The 25,387-nt window shown below is 31.0% G+C and overlaps 3 protein-coding genes across 3 annotated transcripts; all 3 read left to right on the top strand.

Moving 5' to 3' along the window:
- Nucleotides 1-48: 48 nt before the first annotated feature.
- Nucleotides 49-2,471, top strand: LOC126902715 (aspartate aminotransferase, mitochondrial). The gene is made up of 2 exons (XM_050680285.1): nucleotides 49-198; nucleotides 884-2,471. The coding sequence occupies exon 2, from the start codon at nucleotides 942-944 to the stop codon at nucleotides 2,211-2,213; it is 1,272 nt and encodes a 423-aa protein (XP_050536242.1). The 5' UTR covers nucleotides 49-198; nucleotides 884-941; the 3' UTR covers nucleotides 2,214-2,471.
- LOC126902720 (putative peptidyl-tRNA hydrolase PTRHD1) lies at nucleotides 61-23,243 on the top strand. The gene is made up of 3 exons (XM_050680290.1): nucleotides 61-198; nucleotides 21,902-22,094; nucleotides 22,897-23,243. The coding sequence occupies exons 2-3, from the start codon at nucleotides 21,909-21,911 to the stop codon at nucleotides 23,068-23,070; spliced, it is 360 nt and encodes a 119-aa protein (XP_050536247.1). The 5' UTR covers nucleotides 61-198; nucleotides 21,902-21,908; the 3' UTR covers nucleotides 23,071-23,243.
- Nucleotides 18,035-21,890, top strand: LOC126902718 (TWiK family of potassium channels protein 7). The gene is made up of 2 exons (XM_050680287.1): nucleotides 18,035-18,636; nucleotides 21,252-21,890. The coding sequence occupies exons 1-2, from the start codon at nucleotides 18,088-18,090 to the stop codon at nucleotides 21,735-21,737; spliced, it is 1,035 nt and encodes a 344-aa protein (XP_050536244.1). The 5' UTR covers nucleotides 18,035-18,087; the 3' UTR covers nucleotides 21,738-21,890.
- Nucleotides 23,244-25,387: the final 2,144 nt, after the last annotated feature.

Raw genomic sequence — 25,387 nt, 5'->3', positions numbered from 1 at the left:
CAAATTTTTGTAGGTTATGTTATAATAATGTATTATTGTTAAACATTAAAAATTTTGGCTTTAACCTCTTCAACACAACATATCCGTAACTAATATCTTTTGATAAATTCTAATGTCGTTGTTAATGTTCTGAATAATTAACACTATTTCAATTGGTCAAGAGCACAAAAAATAGTTGGAACTACTGAAAAAAATTAGGTAAGTTAATATCCTTTTTTTTTCATTACAATTTTGATTATTGTAAAACTACTTGTAAGTGAAAGTGTTTCAATTTTGAAATATAATGATTTAAATAATTGAATTTTTATTAAAAAAAATTATTATTTGTCATTATGAAATATTAAATTATTATTAAAATTTAAAAATATTGAAAAATTGTGTTTTGAATTATCTAAATTATTGAATTCATTCATTAAAATGTGATTTGGTTAATATTTTGTCTACCTCTGGTTTAAAATAAATGTTAGTTTTTCCTTTTATTTTTTATAATTTCGAATATAATGTTAGATTTTATGCGTTACTTATCATAAATAGTCAATATCATCCAAATGTTTGAATTCAATGTGTTATACTATATTATAAAAAAATTAATTATTTTTGATCCATGAGTTATAATTATTTAGTTCTTTATAGTTTCTAAATTTTAGTCTTTATATTATTAGATTGAAAAATAACGGAAAAATATTAGTCCTTTGAATAATTTCCTTAATTAATAGTGATTTGGTACTAAAATATTGCTTTTGCGTGAGTCTATAAATTACTTGATGTAATCTAGTAATTTATTCAACTGTTGTCATGATATGTTGCATTTATAACAGTGATTATGTTTAAGATTTTGTTATGTTTTCCGTTTTTAAATCGTTTTGTGTTTTTCATTTTATAGATACTATTTGTGATACTGTACTTAATTCTGCATTCAATCATACTTCACATTTTAAACCATGTCCATGTCAAAATGCCAGCAATTATCTTCTGCTTTATTTAAGCAACAAGGAAGTTTTAGAATGATGTCATCATGGTGGTCTAATGTACAACAAGGACCTCCTGATGCTATCTTAGGAGTTACTGAAGCCTTTAAGCGCGATAAAAATCCACAAAAAATCAACTTGGGTGTAGGTGCATATAGAGATGACAATGGAAACCCTTATGTTTTACCTAGTGTAATTCAAGCTGAACATAATATTATGAAAAAAAACTTAAACAAAGAGTATGCACCAATTAATGGTATTGCTGAATTTTGTACAGAGTCTATTAAATTGGCATTATCTGATAATTCTCCCATTGTAAAAAACAAATGTTATGCATCTGTTCAATCAATATCTGGAACTGGAGCTTTACGAGTGGGAGGTGAATTTTTGCAAAGATATGCTCCTCTTAAAACTATTTGGGTTCCTATCCCAACTTGGGGTAATCATGGGCAAATATTTAAGTTTTCTGGTTTAGAAGTAAAAACATACAGATATTATGATCCAAAAACATGTGGTCTTGATTTTTCTGGAATGATTGAAGACTTATCATCAGCCCCTACTGGATCTGTTATTTTACTTCATGCTTGTGCCCATAACCCAACTGGAGTCGATCCTAAGCCTGAACAATGGAAAGAGTTATCTGATTTATTAAAAAAAAAGAAGTTATTCCCATTTTTTGATATGGCATATCAAGGATTTGCTTCAGGTAATGTTGACCATGATGCTCTAGCTGTGCATACATTTTTATTAGATGGTCATCAAATTGCTTTAGCTCAATCATTTGCCAAAAATATGGGTTTGTATGGAGAACGTGTAGGTATGTTTACATTAACCTCTTTAGATACTGAAGAAGCTGAAAGAATTATGTCTCAACTCAAAATTGTAGTTCGTGGAATGTATTCAAATCCACCAATTCATGGGGCAAGACTCGTCTCTGAGATATTATCTAATTCTCAACTTAAAAATCAATGGATGGTAGAAGTAAAGGGTATGGCAAATAGAATTATATCAGTTAGAAATAAATTAAAGGAATTACTTGCAAAAGAAGGTTCTACTAGAAACTGGAATCACATTACTGATCAAATTGGTATGTTTTGTTATACCGGTTTAGAAAAAGATCATGTAAAAAAATTAATTGAAGAACATAGCATTTATTTAACTAACGATGGACGTATATCAATGGCAGGTGTTACTAGTAAAAATGTTGGTTATCTAGCTAGTGCTATGCATAAAGTCACTAGTTAATAAAAACCAATAGGCTAATAATTACTTTGAAAATATAGAAGTTTAATTACCAAACATATTTCACTGTTATTTATATTTAGACAGACCTAAATATTTAAGTTTTGTTTTGCTTTGCAAATTGTTTTTTATTTTTAAATTATAATTTTGTTGTTTTTCTTCTTTTTTAATTATTCCTTATAAATTGAACACTTCAAATCATGTCTAAATATGATGATTCTAAATTATGTTAATTTAATTAATAAAAATTATAAATTTTTACATGTTTGTTATTATTTTTTAAAAATTAAATCTAATACAATAATTATGGGTTGGTGTACTATTTCAATTTACTAATGTATAGTTATTAGTAGATTGCAAACACCTAATCCTTTAAATCTTCTTAGTGTACCTACCAGAGTCGGCTCATTGGTCAGTTGACAAACGTTCCAGGTTATGTTCTTCACTTGAATATATTTTATTAGGCCCTAAGCCCAGTCCATCAAATATTTTATCATATATATAATAATAATTACAAATCCCAATAAACTGCAGATTTCATGAAAATAATCTCAAGATTTTATCGCTAAAAATATAATCTGATCATATATTACTAGTTATATTAAAATACCTAAATATTCAGTAAGAATTGCATGTGTATATTGTACAATTGCACTTTTTATTTTTTTATGAAAAACTATGGTAGCTCGATTAAGTTTGTATTTTTATCATTTTTGAATTTATTGCGGCTAAGTGCATTTATGTTAAACATGGGCCGTCTTGATTTTTATACCCACTCGAGCCCAGTCCAAATAAATTTTATACCCATCCAGATTGGGTCCAGCTCTTTATATTACTGGCCTTTATATTACAATTTTTATTAAGGTTTTTTTTTTGGTTCGTATTTAAGAATAATATATGTTATAGTACGCTTTTTTACGTTAATTCGCTAGGTATACTACTGGATTGTATGGTCAAAAATTGATTTTTCTACAGCCACTTAATGTTCTTTATATTCGTATTCGCCTTAAATAAATTATTTAAAGGTGAATAATAATTAATTAAAAACTAGACTATTAAAAATTAACCTTTTTTTAAATTAATTTCTCTATTTAACTAGTTTAATTAAGTGTTGAAAAAATTTACCTTTTTTTTATTTAAATAGATAATAACATATAAGTTAAATTGGAAATGTCATACATTTTTGTCTTTATATGCGGGTTTTAATTTAAAAAAATCAATTGATTATCTAAAATACTAAAATGAAGCAGAGTTAAATAAAATTTTTTCCTATCCTAAATAATATATTTATATAACAATAATTATAGTTTTCTGAATTTATTATAGAGGGCAAGAACTTATCCCCAAAAAAAATATCACAATATCAAAGGATAATATCATTACTGCATTCTTTAGTATAAATGGCAAACTTCTGTATGTTGCTTTACTTCGAAAATAAAGAAAAAAGTGTTATATTATTGTTTCATCACAATTTAGCTCTAAAGTATTATTAATGATATCGAATTAATATTTATTTTAATATAAAATTGTGTCAAAATAATTTTGTTTTAAATTGTCTTTTATTTGTGTATTTTTTAATTGTTTTAAATTTTAAATATGTCTTTACAAGTATTATACTAACGTATGAAACAAAAACATAAAATTTTATTATTTATAAATTTTCAAGAATACAGATTGAAAAGATGTTAGAACATACATTAGGCTACTGCCAAAATATCACTCTATCAATGCAATATCACTCTAATTGCTAACTTGTTGGCAGTTTACTTAATTATTCGTTATAATAGTTAACCGCAGCTCAATTAAAACATGGCTTTAAGAATCTGTTAAACTTCTAAAATAATTCTGTTTAAATTAACCAGAAGCAAATAATTAAATGAATTATAACTATGTAAAAATAATAACTGCAAATAGATACAAATATGTTTTATAATCGATTTTATTGACTTTATAAGGGACGTATTAAAAAAAAAAAATTCATTAAAATATTATTACTTAACGTATTTGAAGTTGTTACACCGGATTTTTTAATCATGATTCAAGTTTTTATTTTGATAATATTTTTTACTTGTCAACTGACCTTACAGTATGATGGTCCTAACTTCGCCCAAACAATAACGAAAAACCAAGGCTGGGAGTTATTCAAAAATGTTAAAATAATTGAAAATGGAAAGTCTTTATCATATAATGACATAATGAATTCAAATGAGATAATATTGACGGATAAACACGTAAGCTCGATAATTATGTGTAAGTATGCTCATAATTTGCTTGATTTAGTTACCTATATTGTATATATGGCAACTGAGTTTAAAAAATGCGATACAGAACTCAATGATATTGACGCACGGTATCCTTATGTAGATATAAAAAATATAAAAAAAAAGACGATTATCTTTTTTAAGGCAATTCAATTCATGAAGTCTCTGAAAATAGTAGATGTCTCGTTTCTTGATACGCCTTTAATAGAATTATATGAAAATACAAGTAGTCAGGATATGGATCAACGTTTTAATGTACTGAAATGTAATATTGAAAAACATGAACAAGTTGAATCTGCTATTGATCAAATGCTTGAACCTATTGTGAAATTTAAAGAAGATATAAATAAAAATGTAATGGGAGAAAATAATTTTTGTGTTGAAGAAGAGCCATCAATACCAAAATTGAAAGATTTACGAAAGAATTATATAAATTCTACAACTTTCAAGGAGTCATTTATATCATATATTAGAGAGCAATATATTACCTTTACTTATGATGTTAACATGGAGTATATTTCTAAACTTGGGTTTAATTTAAAGTCCGAATTATCTGCTAGTATTAGTGAATTAAAATCTGAACCAAAGCTAATTTTTTTTAGTGATTATTATTAAACAAAATTAATAATGTTGACTATTTTAATTATTATGAAAATCGGTAATTTCATAATATTTTAATCCAAATATTTTTTCTTTACAGGATTACACATTTGATAAATATTTATTTTGATATAATATCGTGTCAAATTTTTAAAATTTTTAATTGTATTGTTTTATTGTTATTTATTTTCAATTGTCTTATATTTGTGTTATTTTTTAAGTGTTTTAAATTTTAAATATGTCATTACAAGTATTATACTAACGTATGAAAAAACTACTAGATTTTTTATTGTTTCTAAATTTTAAATATGCAGATTGAAAAGACGTTAAAAGAATATGCATTAGTTTGGTACAAACATTTTTTCTTTTATGAATAATTATTCATAAATAATTATAAAAATGATCAAAAACAATTTTTTTAATTATTGTATCGAATAATTTAAAAAACTTGAATTGTAAAATATTTAAAAGGGCAAATCAGTTTGATATACCTTTAAGTATAACGTTTTTTAACTATTACATAAAAAATGTATTTATTTATTCACGCTCAAATTAAAACCATTACGCAGTAAAACAACAATATTATATCATTCTTGAAAAGAAGATGAGGGCGATTTATAAATATTAATTATTTTAGCATATATGCTAATTCAAATTATTATCAAAACATTTGTTATTATTTGGTTAATATATTTAAAAATATTTCAATATAATGTTCGCTAACAATACCATATTTCTTTAAATCTAAGTAGATCATCTGGTCCCAAAAGTCAACTTATTCCACTCTTTCACCTAATTTATTTTTTAAACTTAATAAATTGTATAAGAATTCTGCGAGAAATTAAAGTTATTTTTCAATGTTGAGTTTGTTGAGATTTAAGTTATAGATAACTGTCATATGATATGTAAAAATTTATTTAAATTTTATGACAGAATTTTTTTATTTATTATTAACACATTTTTATTCTATATAAAAATAATAATTTAAGCCTGAAATTTTTTATAATAAAATAAAATAAATCTTATATCCTTTGAACATTAAAAATAATAAGAATGAAAAGTTAGTTTTTAATTTTTTAAAAAGATATCGTTAAATATCTATAATTTAGCTTTTATTTTGGCTTACTTATACTGTAACCATAGAGGTATCTAAGGAGGATATCAGAGGGTTTCGACACCCCTCTGAAAAGGCGGTGTACAAAATATCTTGATAACCTTTTTTGTGTATTTAACATACTTTTATTTAATAATTTTATAGTCAGTAAAAACATTTGTAAGGAAATACGTATTAATACATATTAACACTTTAAGTGTTAATAATTACTTTGTAGACAAATTAAAATATTTAATTTTTGCCAAACAAAATATTTAAAAGTATTTTTGGGATTTTTGATATCGCTAAAATGCAAATATGTTTCTTCAACTATTCTTAAACTTAAAATTGAATAAAAAAGTTCATTTTTAGATTGAAAATTTTAATGACAATAAAAAATATTTTATGGTACTAGAATTTAAAATTATTTGACATTTTTATGTTATTTATTAACAATAAATTTTTTTATCAAATTCCTATAACCGAAATATTTATATTATTTTTATGTATTTCAAATTTAAAGAACTTTCGATGTAATTTTGTTTGTTTCTTAAATTTTGTAAAATAAGAATGTAGTATATGTATGGCGGGTACGGGCCTTCAAAGATGCCGACAATGACGTCAATTATTGTTCGTAGAACAATGAACTATTGTTCTTAGAACAATGGGCTATTGTTCTCGGAAAACAATAGGTGCGCTACGAGCCTCAAAGGTACCGACTAATTACGCAACAATTGTTCTTGGGGATCAATGGGTGCACAGGTGAGATGCAGTCCGTCATGGTGACGTCATACCTTTTTTTTTTTTTTTATAACACGACCGGCCTACATGTGGGCCGCCTCGGAACTACCGTTAGGTATTACCTCAGGGCGTCCTACGCCGTCTCTAAAACTCACACCACCACGTTGTGAATCAGCCCGAAATTAATCAAGAGCTGATTCACAACGTGGTGTGGCCTCCCCCGTTAGCCGGATCCCAAAAGTCGGGATCCGTTGCCCGGGTTGCACCGCGTGGAGGTGGGGGCAGGACTTTGCGAAGGGGGCATAAAATAACTCACAAACACGTAAACATAAACACACGAATACCTAAGGCGCCGGCCTAAACCAGCGCCTTAGGTCCTCCTGCACCGGGCGGCGCGGCTGCCGCTGCCTCAGGCGTTCGGCTTCCTCCTTCCTTTTCAGGACGGATTCGGCGAACGCCTGGACGAGCCTCCACGCCTCCCGGCTTCCCAACATCAGGTCTGCCAAGGACCCGACGCGGATCGTGGACCCCAGACGGGACTCCAGCGAGTCCCGTTCCTGGGCCCACGCCTCGCACCGGAGCATGGTGGTCCGCCGGAACGCCAACCGATCATCGGGTTCGAGGGGCCGGCCGCGCTCTCGGCGGAGCTCATGTCTGGCGGCCCGTTCCGCGGCGAGCAGATCGGCGGGCGGCTGTGACGACAGTATTCCCGCCGCCACTCCGGAGACCGTTCGGTAAGCCGATACGGTCCGGATCGCCGCGCGCCTCTTCACCCGGATCAGGGCTTCGCGGTTCCTGGGCGAATACTCGTGGGTATCCGCCCAGACCGGGGACCCGTACAGGAGGACCGAGTGAACCACGCTGACGAGGAGTCTACGCCGCATCTCCCTCGGTCCTCCCAGATTGGGCATGAGCCCCACCAGGCTGTCCATGACTTTCTGGGCCCGTTGGGCCGCACGGGTGATATGCGGCCCGAACATCAGACGTTTGTCGAAGACCAGGCCCAGATACGTCATGGAATCCCTGAGCGGGACGTCCACCCCCAGCACGGTGAGCCGCGGAAAAGCGAACTTGTACCTGCCCGTGAACAGGACCGCTTCGGTCTTGTCCAGGGCGAGGCTCAGTCCGCTCCCCTCATGCTGGATCCAGGCGGAGACTGCGCTGATCGCGCTGTTCGCCCGGGATCCAGCCTCCTCGGACGAGGCGCCTTCCGCCACTACCAGCGTGTCGTTCGCGTAGCAGACGACGTGCACGCCTGGCGGTAGCGGAACGCGGAACACCGCGTCGTACGCAATGTTCCACAGCAGAGGCCCGAGAACCGACCCTTGTGGGACGCCTCCCGTCACAGGTCTGGTTCTCGGGCCCGCGGCGCTCTCGTATGTGATGACCCGGTCGCCAAAGTACGACCGGATCATCCGCCCGAGGTACGGAGGCACCCGAAACGCGTCCAGCGCTCCGAGGATGTATTCTCGCACGGAGTTGAACGCGTTCCGGATGTCCAGGCTCACCGCCACCCCAAAGTCCGGTCCGTTCTCGGCCCTGAGGGCCAGGTCCCTAAAGTGGGCGGCCGCGTCGTCCGTCGACCACCCCATCCTAAAGCCAAACTGGCCCTCGGCCAGCCCCCCTACCGCGGCCAGGTGGGCTTCGATCCGGGTGACGAGCAGCCGCTCGAGGATCTTCCCCAAGTCGTCCAACATGCACAGCGGTCGGTACAACGAGGGGAGACCATCGGGCTTGTCACTCTTCCTCAGAAGCACCAGCCTGGCCTTCTTCCACCTCGTGGGGAATTCACCCTCCGCGAGGCAGCCGTTCGCGACGGCGCGTATCCATTCCGGGGCGAGGTCGTGGACCAACCCCCACACCCGGTTTGGAATCGCGTCGGGGCCGGGAGATGTATTCCGGCCCCGCACCCGCGCCACCGCGTCGGCCACCTCCTTCATACCTGAACTTACTACAGTTTGCTCATAATATTACAGCCTTATGACATCACGCTTTTACTCTATGCTATGATAAGCTGAGCCATATGACTTGCCCTATCACGTCGTGATTGTGCCGTCGGCAATGACGCTGTCATGTACGACCTATATAGTACTACAACGCGCCTTAACTCCATCGTCGGATCCCACAGCTGACAAATCGATGTCAGGTCGATCAAAAAAAAAAGTTCATTTTCCAGAGTACCTACACGCAAACGGTTAAACGTGTGTATAGTACGCGCGTTTGATATGTCCTAACCCTATACAGAGTGATCCATTTAACATTGACCAGCAAATATCTTATCTTATCTAATATGTGTCTTTACGAGCCATCATAACCGCTGCAATTAACTACCTGTATTACAAGTCTACCCGTTTTATACATATATATAGGTAAAAAAAATCAAAACTTTAAAGTGAAATAACATGCAAACTAATCGACTTAAATGAAAAATTCAAACGCTAAAAATTATAAAAAAAAAAAATCTATCAATATATCTAACTAAAAATATATGTTTCCATTTGAAAAAAAAAAGTTGGTACCCTTTTAAGGCATAAGGGATGAACCTAAAAATTATCTGATCATGGATAAATGTAGAGTTTTATGTAACTAAAATAATTAAAAAAAAAAAATTATTAAAATAATAAATAGTTTTTGAGATATTTGCTGTTCAATGTTAAATGGATCACCCTGTATACCGACGTGCCATTTCAACCCGATGCTGTCGTTTAAGTTTAATTCGATATTTCGTAAATGATGAATACCCCATCTATGTGGTTTCACTACACATTCCAAACATTCCGACAGTCGTTGTGTTAGATAAAAAACCACCGAACACGTGCCTAACACGTAGGCGCAATATCTCACAGCATTACTACAAAGTCCTCTATTGTTTACAGCATTGACCTTTTGTTGTTTGTGTACTACTATATACCCTTTATTTTTGAAACATTGAAATATAATATACGTTTTTTATTGATGCGTACTATTTGTACAGTACAAAAAGCCGTCGTTTGTTGATTTTGAAATTAATGTGTTAGGTATAGTAAAATAAATTGGATTTTTGAACACATATTTATAACAAAGGTGACAATTGTGACTGCAATATGAAGTTTGATTTATTAGAAACACCCCTTGCCCACTTTTACCGCTAATTTGTCGGGGTCCCACCACTTCGGTGCGAAGCTGGCACAAAATTTTTTTTATTTGTTAGATAAATGGTATGCTTTATAATATACCACGTCTCAGACCGTAAAAGGTTTTACTACGTGTTTCGTCAGAATGTTATCTATGATTTTGCAAGCCTGCTGTTTGGGTGATGAGTGATGAAGATTAAAGGTCAATAGTTAAAGGTCAATAGTTAAAGGTCATAGGTTAAAGACCAAAGGTTAAAGATCAAAAGGTGTAAGGTTAAAGTTAAAAGGTCATTAGCCAAAGGACATAGGTTAAAGGTCAAAGGTGAAAGGTCACAGGTAAAAGGTCATAGGTCAAAGGTTAAAGGTGAAAAGTTAAAGGTCATAGGTGACAGGTAAAAGGTCATAGGTTAAAGGTTATAAATCAAAGGTTAAAGGTCATAGGTGACAGGTAAAAGGTCATAGGTTAAAGGTTAAAGGATAAAGGTCATAAGTCAATGGTTAAAGTCGACCTCCCCCTCCTGAAACCGAACTGGCCCTCAGCCAGCCCCCCGACGTTGGCCAGGTGGGCCTCAATCCGAGTAACGAGCAGGCGCTCAAGGATCTTCCCCAAGTCGTCCAACATGCAGAGCGGTCGGTACGACGAGAGGAGACCCTCGGGCTTGTCACCCTTCCTCAGAAGCACCAACCTGGCCTTCTTCCACCTACTTCGCTTTGGCCCGCCTGATGACGAGCTTCAGCTCTTTGCGGGCCGACCTCAGAGCCTCCTTCGGGTCCGGGGATTCTGGGTCCCTAAGCCATCGGTTGGAGCGCGTCATGGCCTGCCTGACCCTGACGCATTCCTCCCGCCTGGCCGCCACCTCCTCGTTCCACCAGTGGACTGGCGGTCCGTGAGTCGACGGCGGTCGTTTAGCCGGAAGGGCGAAGTCGCAGGCTGCGGCCACCCTTCGGTCCAACTCTTCCGTCACTTCGTTCGCGGAGACGTGCCGGTCCGGTACCTCGGGCGCCGACCATTGAGCGAGCAACTAGCCCGTCTCGTATGCGTCGACGTCTGTGCCCGGTCTGACCCGCCAGCTCACTCGCCCACCGTGAAACGGCTCGCGGGGCCCGACTCGAGGAGGGCGATTGCCGTGGCCACTGGTACATCGTGTACCAGTGGTCGCTGAGGTTTTCCCTGTTCGGGAGAACCGACCAGCCGGTCACGTGCGGGTGCTGCGACGAGGACACCAGCGTGACGTCCACTACCGAGCTCGCGGAGTGACCCTCGAACGTCGGAAAAACTGTTGGCCGACACCAGCCCAAGGTCCGATATGAGGTCCTACAGATCCTCGCCGCGCTGGTTCGTGACCGCCGACCCCCAGACCGGGGAGTGGGCGTTAAAATCCCCTGCCACTAGCTACCCGCAGCCGTCGCGTGGCCGCCCGAGCCTCCTCGCCCTTAGGCAGGAGGAGACGGACTCGAGGAGTCCGGCGATCGGCAAGCTGGGCGGCGCGTAGCAGCTTAAGACGTCAATGCCGTCTATCCTCGCTACTACGTAACCGTCGCCCGACTCGATGTCCGCGACTGTGAGGGTTACGGTAGGTCAGGTGTGACGTCACCATGACGGACTGCATCTGACCTGTGCATCCATTATTCCCCAAGAACAATAGATGATGTCATTGTTGGCACCTATGAAGGCCCGTACCCGCCATACATATACTACTTATGAAATATTAATTTTTTCTCTTAAAAAAGTATATATATACGAATTAAGTGTACTTATGTAAACTTATATATGACATACTTTAACTAAATTGTAAGGTTTTAACGCAATTACTATGTGTGAGACTTATAAACACTTATATAAAAGTTATGTAATACTTATATAAATTGATAATTTGTAAAAGAGACCGAGGCTGGTTGTCATAATTTTGCTATTTTATTATTTTATAAAAAGGCAACAGTTTTATTTAAAATTTTGATGAGTATATTATTATATATATACACATTATTATGTGTACTACCTCTCTCATTTCTTGTAAAAACGTAAAACACTAGTACTATAGCATATAAAAAGCGTTTCTTTTAATTAAAATTTTTAACAACTAGTCCTAGATAAGAGTTAGTGTCACATGCTTTGGTATTATAACTAACACAAAAATTAAACTTTTGGACCAGTATTTCAAAAGTTATTAACAATTTAAAGTAATGACCTGAGATAAGGCGCGAAATTTGTTAGTTTTATCAATACACATTTTTATGGCGCGCTTCTACTCTGAATAAGGTATAAAAATGTTAATAATTTTCGATATACAGGTTCAATTGTTGTTACAGACCAATTTTTTTCTTAGATTATTTTATAAGCTATAGAACGTATCGTAATCAATTAGTTTTTAACTAATATAACGAAACTAACATTTTAGTTATAGTGATATATTAATCGCTTTGTATCTAATAGTGATATAATTTATCTTTTGTCGATCCAAAATATAATACTTTTTCAACATATACATGGTTCGGAAAATATTCCCAAATTTGTATCAAGGCGGTAGGAGGAGAGCATTCAAGACATAAGATATATTAATATATAAGACTCAAAGTTTTTGTTGACCAGACATTTTCTTAATAAAATTATTTCCTACTTTATAAGCTATTTATATATGTATGTTGTCATTAAAAAAAAATTAAATTGACACCCCTATAAGAGAAGGATCTAAAAATATTTTATAACAGATAAATAGATTTACATATGTAACTAACAAAAATCAAATTCAAATTTCACAAAAAATGTATTCTTTTGAGAGAAACAAGTAGCTAGCGTTAAAATAATCACTTTGTATAAAAGTATGCTTATTTTTTGCCTCGTTTGGTTACTTATTTTGAATACCTAGAGATCTATTAAAAATTTTAAATAGGACAGATTATAAATAAAGTGCACAATTGAAGGGCTTGCTGCAACAACCAGATAAAAACTTAAATTGTTATTTAGTATTTATACATAATCATAGCATTAAAAATCCAAATATATTTAAGAATAAAATTGACTTAATTTGAGTACTAATAAAAAATAAAGTGTTTTTCAGTGCAACAACTAGATAAATTCATGCTCCCTTCAACTTTGACTAACAATATTTCAATATTAATAATTTTTTTTTCAAATATGTATGTAAAAATGAGTGTAGAATTCAAATACTTTTTGATGAGACTATTTTAGTATAAATAATAGTTTTTAAACAAAATTTACATTGTCCTGAAAAATTTCAAAAAGTGGATTTATCTGGTTGTTGCAGTAAGCCCTTCAATTACTATATTAACGCGTAATGAAATGCAAGATGAGATAAAATACATATCTGAGCTAGCAGGTATCTTATCTTAAGGGATTTTTAGTATTGTTGGATACACATCGGTCGAATATGCTGTCAAGAAATTGTGTTGTGATTATTCATGTTATCGTTGTGTTACATCGAGTTGTTGTTGGTCTTCTCTCTATGTCTGCATTGTCGCAGCCATCTTAACGCTTCTTCTGCTATAAGCTCTATAGCGTTTGCGAGCCAGTAATTTCGTATTCGTTTTGCTGTAAAAGAAAAATATCACCTTTGCGATTGTCGCACTCTGTTCGTTCAGTTTATCGCCGTTGAGTTTATATATTTTTTAAGATACATTGAAATGTCGTTCACAGCATATTGTCACGTTGGTCAGCTACTTGCATTCGACTTTAATTGATTTTTTCAATATTCAACATTATCATCAGCCGTTTTATTTAGCCGATAAGTATAATGCTTATTCATCTATCTTTCTAAGACTTACTAACTTGTATCATTTTTACTTGTTTATATCAGCGCCTTTGTGGCATTAGTATTAAGTGTCCCCCTATCCACATTGGTGTATATAAGATTTTATATTTCTTGTATAATACGTTTAATTGTTATAATTATATATTGTAAAATTCATTCTACATTCAAAGATACAGTCCATTCAGCTCATTCCTTATCCTCGATATAGCTAAAGACTTAAGACAAAATATAACCACGAACGTTAACGAACCAACGTGAATACCACCGAGCGCTGCGTTCAACAAGTATGTTACTAAAAACCAATCATTTAAGGTGAATACCAAAACTCATCTTTTCAGCATTTTTTCTAAATTACCTGTAGACCAGTAGTCAGTTTAATTGGAATAAATTCATTATAAAATATAATATATTACACATTTCTTGCAATAACATCAAACAATAGCACTATAGGGAAAGCATATTATTAAAACGTTTCTTTAAATTTGAAATTTGTGATAAATGATAACAAACTTTTTTGGTATTAATTTTTGTCAGCATTATTCTTAATTTTCATTAAACATTCAGCAATATCACTATAATTGTTAACTTGTTGGCACTAGAGTTATACATTTTTGCTCAATTGTCCTTTAAAACATAGTTTTAAGAACCTATTAAGCTTCTATATGGAATAAACTTTATTTATATATGTGTAATAGAGTGGTCCTTATTTTAGAAGTTTGAAAATTTGATGTCATTTGTTATTAAGTGTTAAGCTATTCAAATAATACTAATTACTATTGAATCATATAAAAGAAAATATATTTAGATTAAAAGATTTGTAGATTATTCATTTTCATAATAATTAAAATAGTCAACGTTATTAATTTCGTTTAGTAATAATCATTAAAATATATTTGCTCTGATTCAGAATTTAATTCACTTATACTAGCAGATAAATCGGAATTAAAGTTAAATCAAAGTTTATAAACACATTCCATTTTAAAATAAAAAATCAATAAGATATAATTTTCTCTCATATATGATATAAATGTCCCCTTGAAAATTGTAGAATTTATATAATTCTTTCGTAAATCTTATAATTTTTTAATAAATTATTATTTTTATTTGTACATGAAGACGTTGTGCGTCATCAATATCATAGAGTTCTGTATCGCATTTTTTAAACTCAGTTACCATATATCCAATATAGATAACTAAATCAAGCAAATTATGAGCACACTAACCTTTTTTCTATTTATAATAATTAAAAAGATATATACAAAAAACTAAATTTCAATATCTTTTTGTCAATTTTCAACCCCATTGAGACACGTGAAAGGGTTGACCTAGGACGCTCAAAATTCACTAATATTTTCTGTATACTGTATTAAACAAAATTCCGATTACTTAGAATCAAATTTATTAAAAAAAAATCACTAAATATAAATAAATACCACCCTAATGTATAATTTACTTAATTATAGAAAAAAAATTTCAGATAATTTATTTAAATATTTATTTTTACTTCTATTAGTTTTTTGAAATAAAAATACATGAAAATTACTCCTATTATAATTAAGGAGGGATTAAAATTAACAGCATGTCAAGTTTATTTTATTTTCAATTTTTGGTAGTATTCAAAACACCTCACGTCTTTAAAACAATACATGTATTTTTCTTAGTAGAAAAAAACAAAATAAATAAAACTATATACAAATAATAACTGAAAATAGTTACAAATATGTTTTATAACCGATTTTATGTACTTTATAAAAGATATATTTAAAAATAAATAAAAAATACAACTTTAAATATAAATCTTTATAAGATGTTTAAATTATCAAAAATATTTTTACTTAACGTATTTGAAGTTGTTACACCGGATTTTTTAATCATGATTCAAGTTTTTATTTTGATAATATTTTTTACTTGTCAACTGACCTTACAGTATGATGGTCCTAACTTCGCCCAAACAATAACGAAAAACCAAGGCTGGGAGTTATTCAAAAATGTTAAAATAATTGAAAATGGAAAGTCTTTATCATATAATGACATAATGAATTCAAATGAGATAATATTGACGGATAAACACGTAAGCTCGATAATTATGTGTAAGTATGCTCATAATTTGCTTGATTTAGTTACCTATATTGTATATATGGTAACTGAGTTAAAAAAATACGATACAGAACTCTATGATATTGATGACGCACAACGTCTTTATGTAGAAGTAAAAATTATAATAGAATCTACAATTTTCTTTTTTAAGGCAATTTTGATCATGAAATCTCTGAAAATAGTAGATGTCTCGTTTCTTGATACGCCTTTAATAGAATTATATGAAAATACAAGTAGTCAGGATATGGATCAACGTTTCAATGTACTGAAATGTAATATTGAAAAACATGAACAAGTTGAATCTGCTATTGATCAAATGGTTGAACCTATTGTGAAATTTAAAGAAGACATAAATAAAAATGTAATGGGAGAAAAAAATTTTTGTGTTGAAGAAGAGCCATCAATACCAAAATTGGAAGATTTACGAAAGAATTATATAAATTCTTCAACTTTCAAGGGGACATTTATATCATATATGAGAGAAAAGTATATCTTATTGATTTTTTATTTTAAAATGGAATGTGTTTATAAACTTGGATTTAACTTTAATTCCGATTTATCTGCTAGTATAAGTGAATTAAATTCTGAATCAGAGCAAATATCTTTTAATGATTATTACTAAACGAAATTAATAACGTTGACTATTTTAATTATTATGAAAATGGAGAAGAAGAAGAAGATGAAAATAATATTTTACAAATTTTTTAATCTAAATTTTTTTTCTTTTACACGATTCAATATTAATTAGTATTATTTAAATAACTATTATATTTATATATATTATTTATAATAATTTATGTATTTTTTTTGTTTCGGGTTATCTATATTTATAGTATTTACATAAAAACTATATAATTACTATTGATGTACAGTAAAATATTAATTATTTTAGTTATTAGATAATGTTTTATATTTATCATACATTTTATCTTCTTATAGCTAGTATTTTTTATTTGTGAAAAAAAAACCCAGCACAGGGGGGTCGCGGCACAGTGGTGACGTGGCATAGTTGGATCAAGTATAATGATATCTGACAGTGATTAAAATCACTATCAAAAATAAACGCTTCGATGCAAATCTTTAGATAGTGTTTAATTTTAAAAAAATTGGTGTTTTATTCCAAAAGCTACTTGATCTGCTGGTTCCTTATTAATATCTCGATTAAGATAAAGTATGTCGAATGAAAAAGGGTTTATTAAAAAATATTATTTCTCATAAAAAAATTGTGTGGATCCATAAACTTTTCAATAAGTTATAGCATTATAAAGTTAAATATAATATAAATAATAAAATCAAGAATTTTCACACAAAAATAGCATACGGTAGCCGTTTTCACCATGAAGACAAGTCCAGAGGTCAATTTTTTTTTTTCAAATTAAAGTATATTACATAAGCTTCAATTTAAGATATATATAAAAGTGTCAGACCTTCCGGAACACTTTCAAAAGTTAAGTTGAAAAAGTTCTACTTTATATATGCATTTTTTATATTTTAAGCCCCCCCATATATAGGGAAATGGTCTGATTTAAAAAAAAAGTATACCCAATGAAAGATGTATATAAATACTATTTCTCATGAAAAAACTGTATTGTTTATAAAAACTGATTTGTGATTTTTTGACGTATCGTTGAAAGAAATCCGTTCGGTGAGAGCTGAGAAAAAGTGGTAACAGACACAAAAAAAAAAAAAAAAACACATCATAGTAAAACCAATACCTTCTCAGCTTCGCATCGAAGCTAAAATCGTATCTAATTTGAAGTGTAACTATGTTTCAATAGTGAATACCTTCAGCTTCTTTTTAATTATTTAAAAATTAATTCTTTCTTTAGTAAGTAAGAAAAACATAATTTTATTTGCTTTGTTGACGTTAAATGTTATTATTATTTTACAATTTATATTTATGACGCTTAATTAAAAACTATATTTCCATTATCAAAAGATTTATGATAAGTGAATAGTTTTTGGTGCTATCTATCTGTACTCGTGTAATCTAAAACAATATGTTTACTTAGGCTATACTGGTAGCTAATAACAAATAAAATTTTATCGTTTGATATCAGTATAAATGAATTCAAGCGTTGCACGCCTATTGCTCCGTTTCTATTTTGGTGCGACTCTACTTGGCACGGATAATGCTGCGTCGGCCGCCATGTCTGTGCTTTGCATAGTCCAGTAGACAAAGATGTTAGTAAGCACCGTGCAATGTTGCCGGTGGGCGATAGAAGCAGTACCGGGTCGTCGTCGGTGGTACTTTACACCGAAAACCCAAAGGAGCGACTAAAAGAGTGCTGCCGCAAGTTAGTGGCGTTTATGTGTACGCAAGTCGGTGTCGGTGGCCTAGTGGTTGGCTACGCGGTGGTAGGTGCGTTTTGTTTCATGCAGATTGAAGGCCAAGCCGGCGATGCACAGAAGTATTTGGTTGAACAGCTCCGAAACAATTGTTCGGCCGACGTTTGGAATGCCACTCAGACATTTAACGTACTCAGTAAGGGTAACTGGACACGTCAAGTTACGCTGGCGCTTAGGCACTTTGAGGAGAAATTTTCTGTAATTGTCAAAAAGGGCTACGACGGTAGAACGGCCGAGGAAACTTGGTCTTTCCCTACCGCCTTAATGTTTTCTCTATCTATTTTCACAATGAATGGATATGGTAACGTCGTACCTAAGACACCTCAGGGCAAAGTTGCCACTGTAGTGTACGCCATATACGGCATACCTTTGTACGTACTTTATTTTCGCAACATGGGAAAAGTAAGTCAATAAAAGTCTATATTTTCCTCTCAATTTATAGCACTTAGAGTCAGGGAGGCTTAAGGAGGGGACTTAAGGGCACTCAGACTTCTCACCATTAAAAAAGTTAGTCATTGTATAGATTTTTTGTATAAAATAGAATAATTCTTATTATATTTTATTTTATCCTTAAAATTAATTTTCACAATGAATTCTATCAATTGTCAATTTAAAGGTCATTTTAATGGAAAATAGTTGCGCTATTATCATTTTATATTGGATTTGAGTTTAGACGTAGGCATAAGCGCAAATAAGATATATTAGTATAATAAAATATACTTTGACTACTTAGCATCGCCAAAAACTTATGTAAATCATTTTTATGGTGTATGTAAGGACCACTTTAATCAAAAACTCATCTAGTAAATTAAAATGCCTCTAAAGTTGTTTTCTTAAGGTAATGAGGGATAAAAAAATATTTTTCTGTTCTTTGTTGAAAATTTTAAAATGAATGTATTATATTATTAACATCATAGTTTTATTTTGAAACAAATTTTTATAAAATATTTATATGTGTACAAATATCAGTTTTAAGTTTTTTCTTTAGACGATTAGGATTTAAATGATAACAATTTTTAAGTGGTAGTTTTTTGCTTAGGTCATCTTTTATTGTAATGGTTTTATTTTTTTGGACTATTTTCAGTAATTTCAACTAAGAAAAAAATTTCACCGATAGTTAAATGTATCGTTTAAATTTTTCTTGATGTCAAACATATTTTAAACAATTTAGTTTGAATAGACTATATATATAAAGACGTGCAAGGTTGCTTTCAGTTTCCATTTATCTACTAGTGTATCAATGTAGACTTTAATAAGAGAAGATAGGATAAGAACGAACATATAAGAGGGAGTATAGGTGTAGCGTCAATCGTGGATAAGATGGGAGAAAATAGACTTGGAAGGTTTGGTCATGATATGAGGAGAGAAGAATCGGAAGCTGTAAAAACAGTTATAGAAATGAATGTTGAAGGAAGAAGAGGTAGAGGAAGACCATAAAAGAGATGGAGAGATGTTATTGAATGCGATATGAAGATGGCTAATCGTGATCGTAGATGATGTAGAAGAATGTGTCAAGTGGAAGTTTATGATAAGGGTGACCGATCCCAAGTAGTTGGGATTAAGGTGAGAAAAAGATCAATGTATACTATAAAATATATAATAATTAGAAAAATATGGTAGTAATGAAAGTGGTATAATTTTATTTATGAAGGGTATTAAATAGTTTAATAACACCACATTGTTCCACAGATTTTTGAATATTCGTATTACATATAGTATTTACTTGGCTAGTTTCCCAATTTCAAAGTTCAATGTACTTCGGAAGAAATTAATTTTCATTGAAGTTTTTCTTCTAGCCACTACTTTTTAAAAAATATATATACAGAGTGAAACAGATCTGACTGACAACTCATATAACTTATGATCTACATAACATTTTATAATTTTTTTTTTTTTAATCAATTTTTACAATATAGGACTATATTTAAAATATGTTTTAAGTTATTTTTCGCAATTACAGAAAAAGTTTTAAAAATTAATTTTTTATTAAAATTTGTTTTGAGATTTGAAGATTTTATAAAAACATTTTATAGATAATTTTTAAAGAAAAATTTTGATACCACAAACTTATTTTAATCCAGTATTTACGTTTATGTAGCATTTTGAAATTTGTTAAATTTTGATATTTTATACAATTTTCCTTTGGTATCAAATATTAGTTCATATAATGTTAATTACGGAAGTAAACACTTATTACGTTATTTACTATAAACAGTACGCGATTTCTTTTCCATGAAAATTATTAACATTTAAATAAGCATTTGTAATTGACTTGAAAAAACAATTAGTAGTATAATTAAGATTATTCAAAAGATTATAGAACACATTATCTAAAACATATTTAAATTTATGATATATGAAATTATTTAATTAAAAATTCAATGTTTTGGAATAAAATATAATATTATAAGAGTTGTTAGTTAGATCTATTCCACTATGTATATTTATATTTACATAAAAGTATAGTAAACTTACGTAGTATCTAATAGTTTATAATTGTACATGATAAATCTAATATTTTACTTAAAGTTTCCATATTTTCAATAATTCAACAACTGGATTTTAGCTTCGATGTGAAGCTGAGAAGGTATTGGTTTTACTAAAATGTGTTTATTTATTATTTTTTTTTTTTGTGTCTGTTACCACTTTTTCTCAGCTCTCACCGAACCGATTTCTTTCAATGATACGTCAAAAAATCACAAATCGTATCTAGTCAAAGAAATTACCCTCAAAAATTGAAAAAAATTCCTTCGTTCCCCGTAAATGGGAACTCCCCTGTGCTGTGTTTTTTAAAATATTATTGATCATTAAAAGTATAAATAACCTTTACATGTTCTTAATAATTCACGATTATTTGAATAAAAATATACTGTAATATTGTAGTATGAAATATTTTATAATTTAATTCACTATACAGTAGAAGTTTAATGATTAAAACTTAATTTTATTTCAAATTTTAGTCATAAATTATCAAAAATATATTAACCATAGTTGGTCATTATTTAAATATTTTTTAGGTGCTGGCTCAGACTTTCCGATGGGTTTACACGTGTCTGTACCGGTGTAGCATGGAAGATAAGGCAGGTGGAGATGGCTACAATTCTCAATTGCCGCAAAAGTCTAGAGTAATCGTTCCATCCACAGCCTGCCTTTGGGTATTGGTAGCATATGTGGCAACAGGCACGATAACATTTCATACATTAGAGGGTTGGTCTATTATGGATAGCACATTTTTTTGTGTGACTAGTCTTTGTAAGATCGGAATTGAAAACTTTGGCCCTATGCCGGATTCAAAAGCTGGTGCCGATCATCCCATGACGTTGGTTATAAAACTCATTTACCTTTTGCTAGGCATGGGCATTGTTGCTATGTGTTTTGATCTGATGCGAGAAGATGTACAGGTTAGAGTACGAAATTTGAAAATAGACATTGGATTGTGTTTTGAAGACATACGTCTTAGAGCTGTGGCCGTTTACAGGCGAAGAAATTCTTACGAATGTTGAAATTTATACACATTTTTTGTATTATTAAATAGTTTTTAATTTTTCATAAAAATAAATGTACATAATTTCATATTTTTAAATCACTTTTAGTTTTTTTTTTTACCCAGTCTTAAAATTTAATTAATTTTTAATTATGACTAATGATTGCATCATTAAATTTTTAGACACCAAATGACATCTTTAGTTCAATATGTCCTGATTCGTGGTGATCTGGCTAGATCTTTAAAGTGGCCCTCCGGAGCGGTAATAGCTCAAGCCTGTCATGCTTGTGTGGCAGTCACTCATACTTATTATTCCGATCCGGATACACAAGCCTACCTTCGAGATCTTGGAAATATGCACAAAGTCGTATTAGAAGTGAGTGATTCCTATTTATCAGTTAATAAGTTTAAAAATAATTAAATATATAGTATAGTCGGAATATCTGACAGTGATTAATATCACTATCATATAATTTTTTTTACAATTAAGTACAACAAAAACAACTGTGCTTCAAAAAACTTTGTTGAAATTTTTTTTGGAGAAAGGGTGAATTTTTGTGTAGTTTTTGAAATACGTCTATACTTTAAAAGTACTTCGTGAAAAAAATTTCTTAGATAGTATTCCACAAAATTAAATTAACAAAAAAAAATATTGTTTTACTTTGCGAATAATTTCTCATCGAATACAAATCATTAGAACAATTATATTTATTTAATCTAAAAGTACCTCCAAAAAACTTGAATTTTTGAAAGAAATTTCTCTATCTAGATCTAATTTGGGTTCTTTTGATCCATTGATCAGCAAAATTGACCCTGTGAGAGATTAAAACTTTATGGACAGTAAAAAAAAAACGCAACTCGATACAAACAATTAACAATTAAGCAAAAATATTTTTAATATTCATACTTAATTTTTTTTTTAAATAATGAAGGTTTTTTTCCAATAAAATACCATTTTTTTTTATAAAAGTTTTGCTCCTTTTGTATAATTTTCGATTTATATTTATTAAATAAATGAGCAAATATCAATAAAGTACATTTCATAAAATAATTAACTTTATATAAATGTAATAAAAGTTAAACATTTGTGACTAATATTACTTTAAATATATTTTTGATTTTAAATTTAGATAAATATTTCTAAAATGATTTAAATAATAATTTATCAATTTTTTAAGGTACCCGATGAACCAGCGTTGTTGAGTGTTGTCGAAGCTTTAAATCAAGATGAGGTGCCTCACGTCGTGTGGAAGGAGCAGCCTGAAAATATAGCTACATGTGTCGCTATCAAACCCAGCGTTAAGGGTGCAGTTAGCAAATATGTTAAAAAATTCAAGCTGTATGGAGTATGAGGTCGATATGTAAAAGAAAGTGAAAGAGACAAAGATGTGGAAAATGTAGTTTTAAAGCGATCTACGATCATGTCAATGACGAAGATCAACGATCACTGTCAATTGATATTAATAATTTAATTGATAAAGTGATAGAATTTAATAATAATAAACTACAACAATGACTCCTACAATAGTTTTGATTGTATTAATATGAGTTATGTGTACACTTTAAATTCAACTATTATATTTTTTAACGTAAACGTTGACTGAGGTTAATCGGAAGCAGACGGTTAATAAACTGTGTGATATAAGTTGTATACTATAGTATAAGTGTAATTTATAGTTCTATCGATATTACACAGTGGAGTCATTTGTGTGAGATATCGGTAATGAAAACATCCTGAAGGCATTAAATTGTATTTTTGTAATAGGATCTTTCAAAGAAAAAATCCGGGTATTGAAAGAAATTTTCTCGTTGTCCTAGTATGAGATAAAGCATTCGTGTAATTGAACACTAGTTGAGCTGGGTATGGTTTAACAATGTGCTTTGAAGTATTGTAAAAGTCCCTTTTCTTAAAAAGGGAGAGCAAACAAAAGATTAAAAAAATGATAGTGTTAAAATACTTGTTAAAAACCGGCTGTAAATGCTTAGAGCTAATTGAAAAAAAGATGTTTACAGATTTATACCAGAGCTCAAAAAAATATGATCAGTAAATTCAACAAACTTCAATAAAAAAATGTACAGTCGAATATTAGTAAAACATTTATAAACATTTAATTAGTTAATTGGCAGTACAAACTGCTTGTAGTAATAATTAACAATTTTTTAATTCAATAAATCAAATTATTAATATAAAAATATCTACTGAAAACTTTGTTTTGAAAGGATAACAAATATTTTGTTATTTTAACTATTGTCAAATTAATAGTTTACCTATAGATTTAACATACTATGCTTATAGTTTAACAATTTATTTTTATGTGTAATTGTAGATTGGAAGTTTTAGTTAAATCAAAACATCGGTTTTCAGTTTTAACTAAAATATTAAGTAAATATCATATTATATCTTATAATTACATAAATAAAATCTTAATTTTAATACATCTATTAATAAACTTCAAAAAATTGTTCACCATTTGTCAAGTTTAAAACTATCGTTAACATATTTAAAATTTTTAATACATAGCGTAATTTATGGTCATGGATAATTTAGAACACGTTTCAGAAATTTTATTTACTTTACAGCTTTAAATACTTTTAATAAGTTTTTATTGTTTAATCTTGTATTAAATCAAATAATTTATAAAAAAAAAAAAAGTGATTTAACTTCACTTTTCAGTAACTCAGTCCAGTTGCGGTAAAATGACTTTGCAACAAGAGAGAATAAAAAACCTTGTATGATTAATATTATCGTGGGGGAACAGCATCAGAGCTTTTTTATTTGTATTACTACAAAAAATTTTTATTGACTATTAGATATGCGTAAATGCCTTTCTTCTTTTTATTCCTTTTTCAAATATTTAATTTATTTTAAATAATACCTTGTGAAATTTACTTACCTATAAATAATAATCAAGACTTAAAATTTTATCTTCCTAATATGTAGGATTAATAATTTTTCTCATATTAATTACGTTCAATATCGTATAATTATGATTATTATAATAAAATATTTATAAATCATCTTATCATAATTAACTTATCATAATTTAAATTTTTCTATTATTATTAACTTTTAACAAGAAAAAGTTATATTATGTTTTATATTTTTAAAGATAATGCATGGATCATTATAAAGCAATTATTCTGTATAGCTACTTGCTAAAGAAATGTAGTAATTTACGTTTAAAATATTACCTAAATATAAATAATTATGTTGAAATATTAAAATTGCATATCGATTTTCTGTAGCTTATTATTTCTTAGATTAATTTATTAAAAAAAAAAGTAATCATAAGGTGAAGTAATAATAAAACTTCCAGAAGAAGAAAAACGAAAAGAAAAATGTTTATAATAAAATAATGGTAATAGGGTATAATAAATATAGACGTAAAAGGTTATGAACCAATTAATATTATTAAATTAGAAATTATGAACATTTAATTGTTTTTACAAACTGTATATTATAATAATTATTATTAAAACCAATTATAATTGGCCGTTTTGTCATTTAAATCATGTTAAATTTTTAAAATAAAAATTGATCACTTGGCTAATTAATAATTTTCCAAAAATTTGGGTTAGGTATGTATATGATATTTTTGTAGTAATAAATAAAGATTTTAATATGGTTTTTAGCTTCGATGCGAAGCGGAGAAGGTATTAATTTTACTA

This window comes from Daktulosphaira vitifoliae, unplaced genomic scaffold, assembly GCF_025091365.1.
Source record: "Daktulosphaira vitifoliae isolate Bord-2020 unplaced genomic scaffold, ASM2509136v1 Scaffold_3, whole genome shotgun sequence".
NCBI lineage: Eukaryota > Metazoa > Arthropoda > Insecta > Hemiptera > Phylloxeridae > Daktulosphaira > Daktulosphaira vitifoliae.
The sequence above is the reverse complement of the archived record's forward strand: the minus strand, read 5'-3'. Positions and strand labels throughout refer to the sequence as shown.